General features: G+C 34.4%; 1 protein-coding gene across 1 annotated transcript; it reads left to right on the top strand.

Moving 5' to 3' along the window:
• The first annotated feature begins 7571 nt into the window (after window positions 1-7571).
• LOC112009200 (uncharacterized) lies at window positions 7572-11349 on the top strand. The gene is made up of 3 exons (XM_024041540.2): window positions 7572-8277; window positions 9147-9691; window positions 10615-11349. Exons 1-3 carry the CDS (start codon window positions 7572-7574, stop codon window positions 11347-11349), a joined length of 1986 nt encoding a protein of 661 aa, XP_023897308.2.
• The last annotated feature ends 2605 nt before the right edge of the window (window positions 11350-13954 follow it).

The raw sequence follows: 13954 nt of genomic DNA, 5'->3' as shown, positions 1-13954 counted from the left end.
CTAAAGCCTAACACGACTATCCCAAGGCACCTATCTCCAAAGGATATCAAACAAGCATACAAGTGATCCAAAGGACCAAAACACAACCAAGAATTTTAAAACAATTCTTATAAATTCGCAAATGTTCATAACGAAACAATAAGATTTTAGTGTTAACACTATCAAGTCAATCTTCCTCATAGATTAAAAGAACCCATTAGAAAATTAGACAACCAAATCATCTTATCAAAGCAAAAACTCCCAAATTTTCACCATAAATAAATATCAAATGGCCACCATTTGTAAAAACCATAAACCCACTCATCAATGAAATCCACCAAGACAAAACCCATACACACAAACACACGAATATCACTTCCAAAACTTAGTTTAGAAGAACCTCTAACAAAATATGAAAACCCACCAAAATATAAGACCTCTTACCTTAAATAAGATGAGTTGTAGGAGCTTAAGAGGTTCTTATGGAGTTTTTTGGATTTTTTTATAAAATAACTATAAAAGCCAAACTATATTATTAGTTAGCCAAAGTTTAGAACTATTTTAGGATCTAATCATTCGAGTATGTGACACTCGATTTTACTGTAGAAAATTGAGTCTGGAGGAGATGATTTCCATTGGAACTTGACTCTTTAAGAGTCGATTTCCCTCCAGCAAAAGACCCATAGAGCAGCAACGTAGAAACACAGCAAGGCAGAAACCCAGAAATCACAGCAACGCAGCCCAGAAAACACCAACGCAGGAAGAAATCGTCATTTTCGGTTTTGGACTTTTGCTCCGATTGAGATTGTGATTTGGGTTTGGGATTTTGAAAAATGGATTTAGATGAATGAGGAAGAAGGGATTTAGATGAAATGGATTTTTGGGGGCTTGGAAGAAGGGAAGAAGATGGTGAACAAGACCTGAAATGGAGAAAGAAGGGAAGAAGATGGTGAATAGGACCTGAAATTGAGAAAAAAGAACGGAGGAAGAAGATGCATATAGAAATCGAGTCTATTATACTCGATTTGCTACAGTGAAATCGACTTTCACACACTCGAATCGTTAGAATCCAAAATACTTTCAAACCTTGACTAACTAATTGAGAATTGTGAATTGGGTTTTTGGAAAATTTTGATGGTTTTTTTTTTTTTTTTTTTTTTGTAAATTTTGGTTCTGGGCTTCAGTTGTTGCTGGTGGCAGCTAGGGCATAGGTCTCCACTAACGACGGGTCAATGTTTGGTTTCTTCCTTCTCTCCTCTTCTCTCTGTTGGGTGGGTTTTTACAATTGGTAGGAAATAATTTTTTTAATTTAGTACTGGGTTGTGAATATTGTTTCTCACGTGTAAATTTAGTTTGTAATTTTTTAATTAAAAACATGCCACATCGTTAAAAAAATATATATATATATCAAATCATTGTTCAGTTAACCATGTAAATAATACCATTAACGGTCGTTAGTAAAAGAATCAATACAACTCAGTTTTAAAACTTGAGGGATTAGTTGTACTCGCTTCAAACTTGAGGGACCAATTGCGCGTACAGGGTCAACTTGAGAGACCAATATTGTAGTTTCACCTAAAATATAATATGCCATTTCACTAATGAATTTATCAATTACACTAAAGGCTCTACTTAAACTAATGTAAAAGATGTATAACACTGAAGAAAATTTAAATACTTTTACTTGCAAACAGATTGAGTAAAAATGCCAGAGCGTGCGATTGTTGATTTCACTTATACAAAAAAAGTAGAGAAACCATAATAAAATGCATATGTCTCATTTGTAATGTTACATTTTACACTACCAAATTGCCAATTACAGTATTATCATGTGTCTGATTTTTTTTTTTTTTTTGGGTTATTTTAAACTTCTGTTACTCTATATAAAAATAATAATAATAATAATAATAATAATAAATTTAATGTGTGATAGAGACTACATTTGATACATAGAGCATAAAATGAATTTCATTCGACAAAATAAGCTAACTCAATAATCATCATGAATTCTTTTTCTATCTTCTAAAAGTCTTCTTTGTGTGATTTAGAAAATTAATATATCTAAAATATTTAAATTCTCTTAGATATGATAGAAAAAATTCTGGAAAGCATAACACCTCAAGAACGAACAAGTGTTTTCATTAAGCGGCTGACAAACAAGGTTCAACTCCGCTGCACTATGCTGCATACTTCAATTGTTCTTCTACAATAAATAGGTTGCTGGAAGTTGATAGATCTATAGCATACATGAAAGATGTAAAGGGCATGACAGCTCTTCACATTGCAGCCCATGAAGGCGATGATGATATAATGAAAGAGTTGTTAAAATAATGAAAGATGATGATATAATGATTGTTAAAGTCATCGCACCAGAAACCATCATTATTCCATAATCCCAGAATGGTGTTCTTCTTTCTTCTCTCTGAGGCTCTAGTGTGGAAGAACTTTGTGTTTCTATCATCTTCTTTATACCAATGTATTTTGCTTCTCTGGTGCCAAAGAATCTCCTCACTATCCAAGAGGCCATTTAACTCTTTTCTCAACTCATTGATTGCTGCGTCATGAGAGCCTTCCTTGTCTTGTTCAGTTAGTGTGTGTAACAGTTTCCTTTTCTCCTGGATCTTCCTTGGGATATTTCCGATAACTTCTTTACTCCAGCTGGATAGTTCAGAAGCGCAAAGACTAAGATTTGCAGCGATGCCTTCCAGGGTGTTTGAAAGACAACCGCTGTTCCAAGCAGCCTCAATAATGCAAAACAATCGTCTCTTTTGGCCCACAGAGCTTCAAAGTGGAAGCGGCGCTTCCGAGGGGGAGGAGGGGCCCTTGAGTCGGAGATTCTCAGGATGCAATGATCGGAGGTGGAGTCGGTAACGTGAAGAACTTTACAGTTACTGAATTTATTGAACAAATCCATGTTTGCAAAGGCACGGTCCAGGCGAAGGTAAACACGGTCACTGCCTTCACGCATATTGCACCAGGTAAACTAGGGCCCAGAGAAGCCTAAGTCCTAAAAACCGCAGTTGTTTACCGCCTCCCGAAAGCCTTCCATTTGGCGCTAAAGTCTTTGAGGGCCACCTGATTTTTCAGAGAAGGACAAAATTTCGTTAAAATCGCCGCAACAAAACCAAGGTAGAGAAAATTGGTTGTTAAGGTAAGAGAGGAGTTTCCAGGAATCATTTCTTAAGTGAGCTTCCCGATGACCATAAAACCCGGTGAATCTCCAAGAGAAGTCGCTGTCCTGCTCTGAGATAAAAGCATCAATGTGGTTCTGAGAAAATGATTTGATCTCAAGCTTTACCTCTTTTGACCAAAAAAGAGCAAGACCCCCGCTTTTCCCCCCGGCTAGGAACAATAAGGCCATTAGAGAAGCCAAGCATAAGTTTTATTTTCTCCATGCGTTTATATTTTGCTCTGATCTCCATTAAGAAGACTATATAGGGAGTCCACCGTCGCACAAGATCGCGCAACGCATATACTGTCCGGGGGTTCCCAATTCCCCGACAGTTCCAAGATAAGATATTCATTGTGCCCGGCGGTGCTGCTTAGTAGCCACCGCCGATAATGCAAAGGGGGATTCGGTGCTTTTGAGGTGTGTTTCGCACAACCTTTTGTGTGGGAGGGCTCCATCAGTTTCATCAGGAAAGACTAACTTACTAGGCCTTTTTGAACCGGAAAGGCTAGCTTTTTGTTCACCTTGGGCCTGTTTACCTTTTTCCCTGGCAAATCTCTTTAAATTTCCTTTTCCTTTCGGCTGAGTGATATTTGGTGGAGGGGTGGGCTTTTTCATGGGAGTGGGTACTTCAGAGGTGGTTTTTGATGAGCTTGTGACTTCTTGGGCTTCACAGAGTGTTTGTGTTGTTAAGCCCACTCCGGATGCTGCATCCTTTGCCCCATTGTCTGAAGCTTCGGTCCTGTCCCTGTCACGTGGAGGGTAGGCTGAATTGGGGAGTTTGAAAATTGTACTTTGCCTGTTGCTTTCCTGAAAAACCGCCGCTTGTGAGATTGCTTTTTCTTTTTTGTCAGGTTCCTTGGGTTCCACAGCCTCTCTGGTTTGAAAACTTTCTTGGAATTTCGAACGTGCCCCCGGGTTGGAGCCTGAGTCAGATGGGTTCTTTGTTACTTGTTCGGATCTCGCACTTGAGCAGCCTGAGCGTTCATCATCGGAGCCCCATCTGTACGAAAACTTTGGTCTATCGGCACTAGTTTTCTGGTTGCTGTTTGCCCTTAGCCAATCCCCTACTGCTTCGGAGAGACGAGATTAACCGGAGGTTTTGGGCAATGCTTTTCATCATGACCCAAGAAGCCACACACAAAACAGAAGGAAGGCAGCCTCTCATATTTAAAATTGACCCAAGTTTTTTCCCCATCATGGTTGAGAATTTTGCCACCTCTACGGAGAGGTTTGTTGAGAGGGATGTCCACCCAGATTCTCAGAAATCTTGCTTGTTTTGTGAGCCACATGCGCTTGTCCGTTTCAAGATATCTCCCCAAGCTATTACCCAGATCTTTCCCAACATCCTCGGAGAAGTTCTCAAAAGGAAGGCCCCAAATCTGGACCTAGAAAGGAGCATGAGTGAAGTTTATGTTTGAGGCTGAGAGACCCCTTTTCCATCTACAGAGAAGCAACAGATTGTTGTCAAAGTTCCAAGGATCGTTTCTTTCAACCCATTCCAACTGAAACTCAGATGAGAACTTGAATTGGTAGATGTTTTTTCCTACATCTACAATACGCAGATCCGAACCCATCTTCCAAGCGCCTCTAAGAGTGTTTTTGAAGGCGCGTTGGTTTTGTTGTCTGTCAGTGAGAAGCTTACCGAATAGGCTTAAAGTGCACTCCTCAATGAGATCTGAGCTGTGCATGGAGGAGATTTGAATATCTTCTTCTTCGTCTATTGTGAGGTGAAGGTGTTGCAGATCTTCTAACACGGACCTATCCATGGATGCGTGGGCTAAGGGGGGTCAGCAGTGATTGGGTGGGGATGGTTTTGTGTGGGTAGAGAGGAGTATTTGAGTGGACGGAGAGCCCTTATCAGAAGGAGAGGGTCTCGGGTATGGCCGAGAGGGAGAGCTCCTGTGGAGAGAGAGAGAACTCCCACAGAGGGAGAGCCAAAATAATGTAGCCATGTTTTGGTATTTAGTGATGCTAAAAATAACAATATAGCTTATGAATGGCTTGAATTGAACACTTTTGAAACTTAGTGTCTATTTAGGACAATATGAAAATTTCAACTTAGTGTGCGATTGGATTGAAATAAAAAATTAAAATTATTTTACTATTCAGTTTATTTTTACTATTATTTATAGGTTTCACTGTACTTTTTGACACTATTTATAGATCTCACTATACTATTTCAATTAATTTTTACCTTTATTTACAGTACTTTTAGTAATAATTTTTCAGTTTCAGCAAAATAAGCAGTACCTAAACAAACTTTTATTTGCAATTTTAATTTATTTTTACTATTATTTATAGGTCTTATTATATTATTCAGTTAACTTTTACTTTTATTTATAGTACTTTAAGTAAAATATTTTCAATTTCAACTAAATAAACTGTTCTTAAATGAATGCTTTAAAAACTGAATTAACCAAAAGTAAAATTAGAAACTAAAATGAATTTTTGTGAAATTAAAAAAAAAAAAAAAAAGAAGTTAATTTTGTGCTTTACTCTACTTTTTTTTTTTTTTTTTTTTTTTTTGTGTGGCCGCTTTGTTTGACTTTGGAGGCAAAAAAAATCGGTGCATAAACAGTGCGTGTACTGTTTATATACTGTTTATGCACTATTTATGTAATAAAAAATATTAAAAATGGGTCTTACGATACTATTTACACATTTAAGAATTATTTTGCTACAGTATTTTTAGTTTTCAGTTTTTAGTTTTCAGTTTCAGTAACAATAAATTCAATCCAAACGGACCACGTACACAACATTCGTAACAATAACCTATTCTTAAATGAATGCTTTAAAAACTGAATTAACCAAAAGTAAAATTAAAAACTGAAATGAATTTTTGTGAAATTAAAAAAAAAAAAAAGTAAATTTTGTGCTTTAATCTACAACTTTTATAAGCTTTAATGCAGTAGTTGGCAGTTGGCGGGTGCAGGTTTGGGAATTGATGGCAACGAAATTCATTGATTGGCTATGAATGATGATAGATGGATGCCATAATAGTCTACCTACTCATAATAATATATAGAGATTGTAATGAGAAATGCTTCATAGTACATATTACATACACAACATTCGTAACAATAACAAGTTTTTATTGGTATTGACTTAAAAGTCCACTTTTTTTTTTTTTTTTGCTGAATGACTTAGAAGTGCACCGTTGAGAGAACATTTTTTCAGCCAATGTTTGACAAATCCACCTTTATTTATTGAATTGCAACTTGTAAATAAAATTGTGGTTGTAACCTGCAGCTGTCATTAGCCGGATATAAATTTGCCTGAACGTACAAGGTACCATTCACTGGGGTAAATTAACTCGACACGTACAAAATATTAAATATATGGATAGATAGGGGTTTTAACGTGGCATGCTTTTAATTGGTCCGACTGAGTTAATCAGGAACCAGTCCTTAGACCGGTTTTATAAGAACTTATTTCATTCATGTCATTATTTTGGTAAAAATTGATGAAAATGTGTTACATGTGCACAATATTAAATATATGGATAGATAGGAGTTTTAACTGCTAGCGGGACTTGAATTTGCTCTCAACAAGTAAAATAATATCTCCAGCATGCAAATCATTAGGTCATGCATCAGGAATAAAAAATTAGTAAATATAAACCGATTTAAGTATCAAATATATTAAAAATATTAAACGATGCGTCATGGTTTGATCTCGGTTGAACTTCGATTCAACCTCAAAATCCTTAAACCTCTCATTTTCCCGGTTCATTAAACAGTTTGGGTTTCAAAACTATAGTTTTCGGTTTATAAGTCTTTCTAGTACTTATAAAGGTTAAGCCATTTTGTAAGTACTAGTTTTGTAAGCCTTGTTTTTCCACCCTCTCTTTCCTCATTCCCTGTGTCTTCTTGCCTTCATCTTCTATCTCTCTTCTGTCTCTCAAAATCAAAAATCAAAACGAGATAATAAAGTGAGTATAGAATGAGTCTAGTTGTTAATAGATAATTTTAAGAATTTTTTAATACAATTTTTATAAAAAGAATAATTAACAAAGCTGTAAAAATATATATTTTTTATATAATTTTTTTTAAAATATTTATTAAAATAACAACCTTAAGATATCTTTTAACTTTTCTCTAATTTTATTACCATAATCTTTGTTACAGTCTTTCCCGTAATTATTCTAGGTAATTATGAGCGATAAGAATAAATAAATAAATAAAAGCCGTGTGCACCTAATAAGTGTTCCCCTAGCATCATTGAAGTTAAATCGAAGGTAGCTGTTATGGCATAGTAACATAGATAAGAGTTTCTACGGGCGCGATTTAATTCACTCCTCGGATTTATATTCCCTTTGTTTTGACGAGCTAGTTGCCTTTATCTTTACTCTGTCAAACATATCAAAACGAGGTAGAGTGACATTGTTTAGAGAGAGAAGTATTGGAGCCACTAAGAGAGAATGGATTCCTCCGTTTTGTTTGAAGCTGATGAAGCAGTTGGTGAGCCTTCGCAAACAAAGGACAACATTGGCATGGAACCTGTATATTACAACGCTGCAGCAGAAGGCAAAATCGAGGTCTTCAAAGATATTCCAAAGTCTCTTAACCAACTACCAACCCAAACAAAAAACACAGTACTACATATTTACCTCACAAGCCTAATTAAAGAATCAGAATCATCAATCGTCTTTGTCAAAGAAATTCTCAGAAAGTGTTCACCACTGCTATGGCAAGCCAATGACAAACATGAAACTCCATTGCATATCGCGGCGAGGTATGGGCATGCTGCCGTTGTGAAAGTGTTAATTGAACATGCACAAAGGCGCCAACAAGACCCCGAAAGTGAGGTCAAAGTTCCAATTGACCCCGAAAGTGGGGTCGATAAAGCGGTCAAGAAGATGCTGAAGATGAAGAATAAAGAAAATGAGACGGCCATGCATGAGGCTGTACGTAATAATCATCTTGAAGTGGTGAAACTGTTGGTTGAAAACGGTAAAGATATTTCATATTCTGCTAATGATGCTGGTGAGACTCCACTGTACATGGCTGTGGAGAGAAATTATAGGGAGGTGGTGTTTCATATTTTAGAAAACTGCAAATCATTAACTCATGATGGCCCACTTGGTGGAACCACGTTGCATGCTGCAGTGATTTGGAACGATGATGGTAATGCACTAATGCCTATTTATTTTTTTAACATTCCAGAATCCAGTATAATGCATGGTTTGGTACTAAAATATATTATGTATGATATATTTATTTAAACAATATTAACAAATAAAAAAAATTAATTTGAGAATTTATTTAAAAAATAATTTTTTTAATTAAATTTTATTTAAAGGATCAAACCTAATTTAATTAGAATTTATTTTGTATCAGATTGTTTCAACCCAACAAAAAAGTTTGAGATCTAATTAATTTAAATTAATATAATTAATTATTACTTGTATTTCTTTAAAATTTAAATTAGAGTGAAATAATTTAAGGAAAGACTAGAGTGCCATTTCCACTATGTAGTACATTGCTGTCATTTTATAGAAAATAAAAATTCTTGTACCATTCCCCACCGGTGACAGAATTATTATAAGACTAAGGGGCCAGGGTCGTCCCTTCAAAAGTTTTTAAAAAAATTCAAGCTTAATTGATACAATTTTATACCAAATAGATTGAGTAAAAATGTTACAGCGTGTTCTTGTTATTTCACTTATGCAAAGAGAGTAGAGAGACCAAAATAAAAATCCACTGTAATATTCTTAGAGTCACCAAATATAATAAGTTATATGTTTGATTTTTTTTTTTTTTTTAATCTTAAACTTTAGTTTCTTTATATAATAATAAAAAATGAATGAGGGATAGGCTGCAATCAGTACTTAGAGCATAAAACTGAACCCTCATAATGGGACACAGGATTTTTATTTAATAGAATCAATAAACTCACTAATGAATGTTTTTTCTATCTTTTAAAAGTCTTCTTTGTGTCTTTTGGAAAATGATTATATATGTCTAACATATTTAAATTCTAATAGTAATGACAGGTGAAATTCAGAAAAATATAGAAGCTAAAGCACTAAGTGCTCAAAAATATAACCAACGTTTGACTCCACTTCTTTCTCAAAAAAAACGTTTTACTCCGCTTCACTGTGCTGCGTACTTCAATGGTTATAGTACAATAAAGATATTACTGAAAAATGATAGATCTATGGCATACAAGAAAGACGCAAAGGACATGACGGCTCTTCACATTGCAGCTGATCGAGGCCATGTAAAAACAGTGAATGAGATTTTAAAATATTGTCCTGATTGTAGCGAACTAGTTGACAAGAGAGGTTGGAATGCACTTCATTTTGCCGTGAACTCATCTCACAAGGATGTTGTCAATGTAATCCTAAACCGATCATCACTCAGCAACCTTTTGAATGAAAAGGATGAAAGCGGGAACACACCTCTCCTCCATTCCAAATCATTGCCATATACAAAGGATCTCATGCGTCACGATAGAGTAAATAAGATGGCCTTCAACAAACAATACCTTCATGCTTACGACATTGCTTTAATTAGTGAAAAATTATCAAAAGAAAAGGTAATACAATTTTTTCTCTTGCAATGATGAAAAAAATTTTATTTTATAGCATTTTTACTTCTTTTTATTTATTAAAAGCATATCAAAACATTATAAGAAAAAGAGATTAATTTAAGTGACACATTTTAACTTTGACTTGTTTTCAATTCAGTCTTTTAATTTATTTTCCCCTTATGTTCTTTATACTTTCATCTTTTTCCGATGTAATCCTTCCATTTACTTTCATACAATCTGCATTGTCAAAAGTCCACCAAAATGACTTCATTTTGGAAAGTGCAAGATCCTAAAACTAACAGGAAGATTTGATGGAACTTAATGGAAGATTAAATTGAAAACAAATTAAAGAACAAAAATGAGAAAAAATAAAAATTAAGGAACTAAATTGAAAATCGATCAATGTTAAATGAAGAATTTGTAATTTAGCACCAAAAAAAAAAAAAAAAAAAGTAATGATTGTCTCATACACATATTCACATCCTTGGTACACACTTACTTTCATGAAGGCGTTTTTTTTTTTTTTTTTTCGGGAATCTGTAAATCAAAGGAGTGCAATCATGTTTCAAAGGTCAAAGTCCTGCCCTGTCAAAGTAAGATACCTTGGCATATATATGTTTGGAATAGATTCCATAGCCTAAAATTAAAAGAATATACACTAACAAATCTATTTTTGAAAAATTAGAAATTAAAAAAATTGTCAAAACTTTTATAATTTTCGATAAACTTTTTTCAATAGGTTAAAACTGTGTGACCGTACATGCCAATATTTAGACGTACAACGCTGCAGTTACAACGCTAGTGGCAGCAAAACTTCTGTTGCTCCCAGTCTCACGGCAGTTGTCCAGCGTCATCCTTTCAAAAATTTAGCATTCCTGGCCCCTAGTAATTATAATTCTCCTAACTATATTTTTCTACATGTTGCACAGTTTGGAGATAATGAAATTGCATTCCCTCATAATCGTCCCGCGGAATTTCGAAAATTCTTAGGAGAACATTATATCAAACCAAAGAATTTTCTATTTGGTTTATTGCAGTGGAAGGAGGAAGACTATAAATCCCGTAAAGACCGATTTGTTTCTATCATGAAAGAAACATCCGAAACCCATATGATAGTGGACACACTCATTGCAACCGTGACTTTTACAGCAGGTATTACCATGCCTGGGGGTTTCATAGGTCAAGAAGGCCCACACTCAGGCTCTCCAGTTCTGATGCGAAGCACTGCTTTCAAAGCATTTATTATTACAAATACCATAGCCATGGTGCAATCTTGTTCTGCTGCCTTTTTCCAGCTATTCATGCCACTATTGTTTGACGAGCAGAATCTTGGAGACTTTTCTTTCCTACTGGCCTCACTGGCCTTCTTCGCTTCCATATCTGCCATGGGAACAATGATGATGGCATTTGTTTTGGGCACATACGCTGTGTTAATGCATTCCTGGGATCTTGCCGTTGCCAATTCTGTCGTCGGATTGTTCTACTTCATCCCCGTCTTTTTCATATGTATCGGATGTTTAAATTATTTCCTCGAAATATTGAGAGTGGGTTCGTCTTGGATTTTAGACAGGTTGTACTTCCTTTGTCCTAATTGTATTCTCAAAGGTTGCTCCGACCTTTGTAAGCGTATTGTCGATATTTTTAATCACCATAGACGGGATTAGTATTTTCATTTCCACGTGCTGCTGAACCAGCGTAGTATCCGGAGACTGTTACGTACTTGGTACAACTGTTTCAGTTATTGCATCTTCACGCTTTGATTAATTTTTCAAATTGTTCCTTGTAAGACTATTTAAAGTCTGTTGACTCAGTTTGATTATTTAATAAGAATAATTTTGATTATCAAATGTTTGAGCAACTATGAGCAATTTTATAATTAATTAATTGACAAGTAGTGCTGTAAGATAGGCAGGTGTATAATATATATGATCCGATGCCACCCCTCCATAAATGCAGGAAAATGGTTTAGGCCAGTTAGCTAATTACCGAGTCAATCTATCATATATTATACAATATATACATTTTTCAGAGTACTTTATTATATATGTCTCAATGGGTGGTATCCAATATAGTTAGTGTTGTGAAAGCAGAAGTTTTAATACTAGTTTGTGGTAGAAAATACCTCTGGATCTCACTCTCGCATGAGATTGATTGTGAAAATATTATAACTTTAAAAACCTCCAAAAAAAATTATAAAAACAAAGAGAACTTAAAAATAAATTAGACACGCACAACAGAACACCAATTAAAGCTTTACGTGGTTTTTGGTTAGCTTATTTTCATGGATAGCAATGAGAATAAGAAGAAATTTTGTTAGGTCTATGAGGGAAATTTTGTCAAGTGATGGGCACATGATCAACTTATAGAAATTCTAGGACACATTTTTTATTCAAATTACATTTTTCTAATTTATATTTCACATCATTAATTAATCACACAAAAAAAGTATCGATCAAATCTATTAATAATAACAAATCATAAAAATCCTATTAAAAACTTTTTTTTTTTTTTTTTTTTTTTCCAGGGGTGGGAAGTTATTAAGGAAAATAGTAATAATAAATATTCAAAAAGTTTGATGATAAATACTTACTGAAAGAATGTGTAGTAGAAGATCATGAAATTTGTTCAAGAAAAGTCAAACTTGTTGTAATTTTTACTGATGCTCATCAAAAATAACAATCCTTATAATATTAATAAAGATATTGATAATCCAAATTTAATCTTTTGTAATATTACTGAAAATGGATAGATCTATGGCATACAAGAAAGACAGAAAGGACATGACGGCTCTTCACATTGCAGCTGATCGAGGCCATGTAAAAATAGTGAATGAGATTTTAGAATATTGTCCTGATTGTAGCGAATTAGTTGACAAGAGAGGTTGGAATGCACTCCATCGAGAGCTCATCTCACGAGGATGTTGTTAATGTCATCCTAAAACAATCATCACTCAGCAACCTTTTGAATGAAAAGGATGAAAGCAGGGACACACCTCTCCTCCTTTCCAAATCATTGCCATATATAAAGGATCTCATGCGGCACGATAGAGTAAATAAGATGGTCTTCAACGAACAAAACCTTGATGCTTACGACATTGAAGAATCATCAAAAGAAAAGGTAACACAATTTTTTCTCTTGCAATGATGGAATTTTTTTTTTTTTATAACATATTTACTTCTTTTTATTTATTAAAAACATATCAAAACATTACAAGAAAAAGAGATAAATGTAAATGACACATTTTAACTTTGACTTATTTTCATTTCAGTCTAGTGAAGAATTATCAAAAGAAAAGGTAACACAATTTTTAACCTTGATGCTTACGACATTGCTTTAACTAGTAAAGAATTATCAAAAGAAAATGTAACACAATTTTTAAAAGACACATTTTAACTTTGATGACACATTTTAACACAATTTATAAATGTGTTAACCTTGATGCTTATGACATTGCTTTAACTAGTGAAGAATTATCAAAAGAAAAGGTAACACAATTTTTAAATGACACATTTTAACACAATATATAAATGTAAATGACACATTTTAACTTCGATGCTTACGACATTGCTTTAACTAGTGAAGAATTGTCAAAAGAAATGGTAACATAATTTTTTCTCTTGCAATGATGGAAAAGATTTTATTTTATTGCAGATTTACTTCTTTTTATTTATTAAAAATATATCAAAAAATTATTAAAAAAAGAGATAAATTTAAATAACACATTTTAACTTTGACTTGTTTTCAATTCAGTCTTTTAATTTTTTTTTCCCCCTTATGTTCTTCATACTTTTATCCTTTTCCAGTGTAATCCTTCCATCAATGTTTCAAAGGTCAACGTCCTGCCCTGCCAAAGTAAGATACCTTGGCATATAGATATGTTTGGAATAGATTCCATATCCTAAAATTAAAATATGTTAAAACTGGGTGACCGTACATGCCAATATTAAGACGTACAACGCTGCAGTTGCAAGGCTAGGGGCAGCAAAAATTCTGTTGCTCCCAGTCTCACGGCAGTTGTCCAGCGTCATCCTTTCAAAAATTTTGCATTCCTGGCACCTAGTAATTCTCCTGACTATTATTTTTCTACATGTTGCACAGTTTGGAGATAATGAAATTGCATTCCCTCATAATCGTCCCGCGGAATTTCGAAAATTCTTAGGAGAACATTATATCAAACCAAAGAATTTTCTATTTGGTTTATTGCAGTGGGAGGAGGAAGACTATAAATCCTGTAGAAAACGATTTGTTTCTGTCATGAATAAAACATCC

Source organism: Quercus suber, unplaced genomic scaffold, assembly GCF_002906115.3.
Source record: "Quercus suber isolate HL8 unplaced genomic scaffold, Cork oak 2.0 scaffold_1083, whole genome shotgun sequence".
NCBI classification, from domain to species: Eukaryota; Viridiplantae; Streptophyta; class Magnoliopsida; order Fagales; family Fagaceae; genus Quercus; species Quercus suber.
The sequence above is the reverse complement of the archived record's forward strand: the minus strand, read 5'-3'. Positions and strand labels throughout refer to the sequence as shown.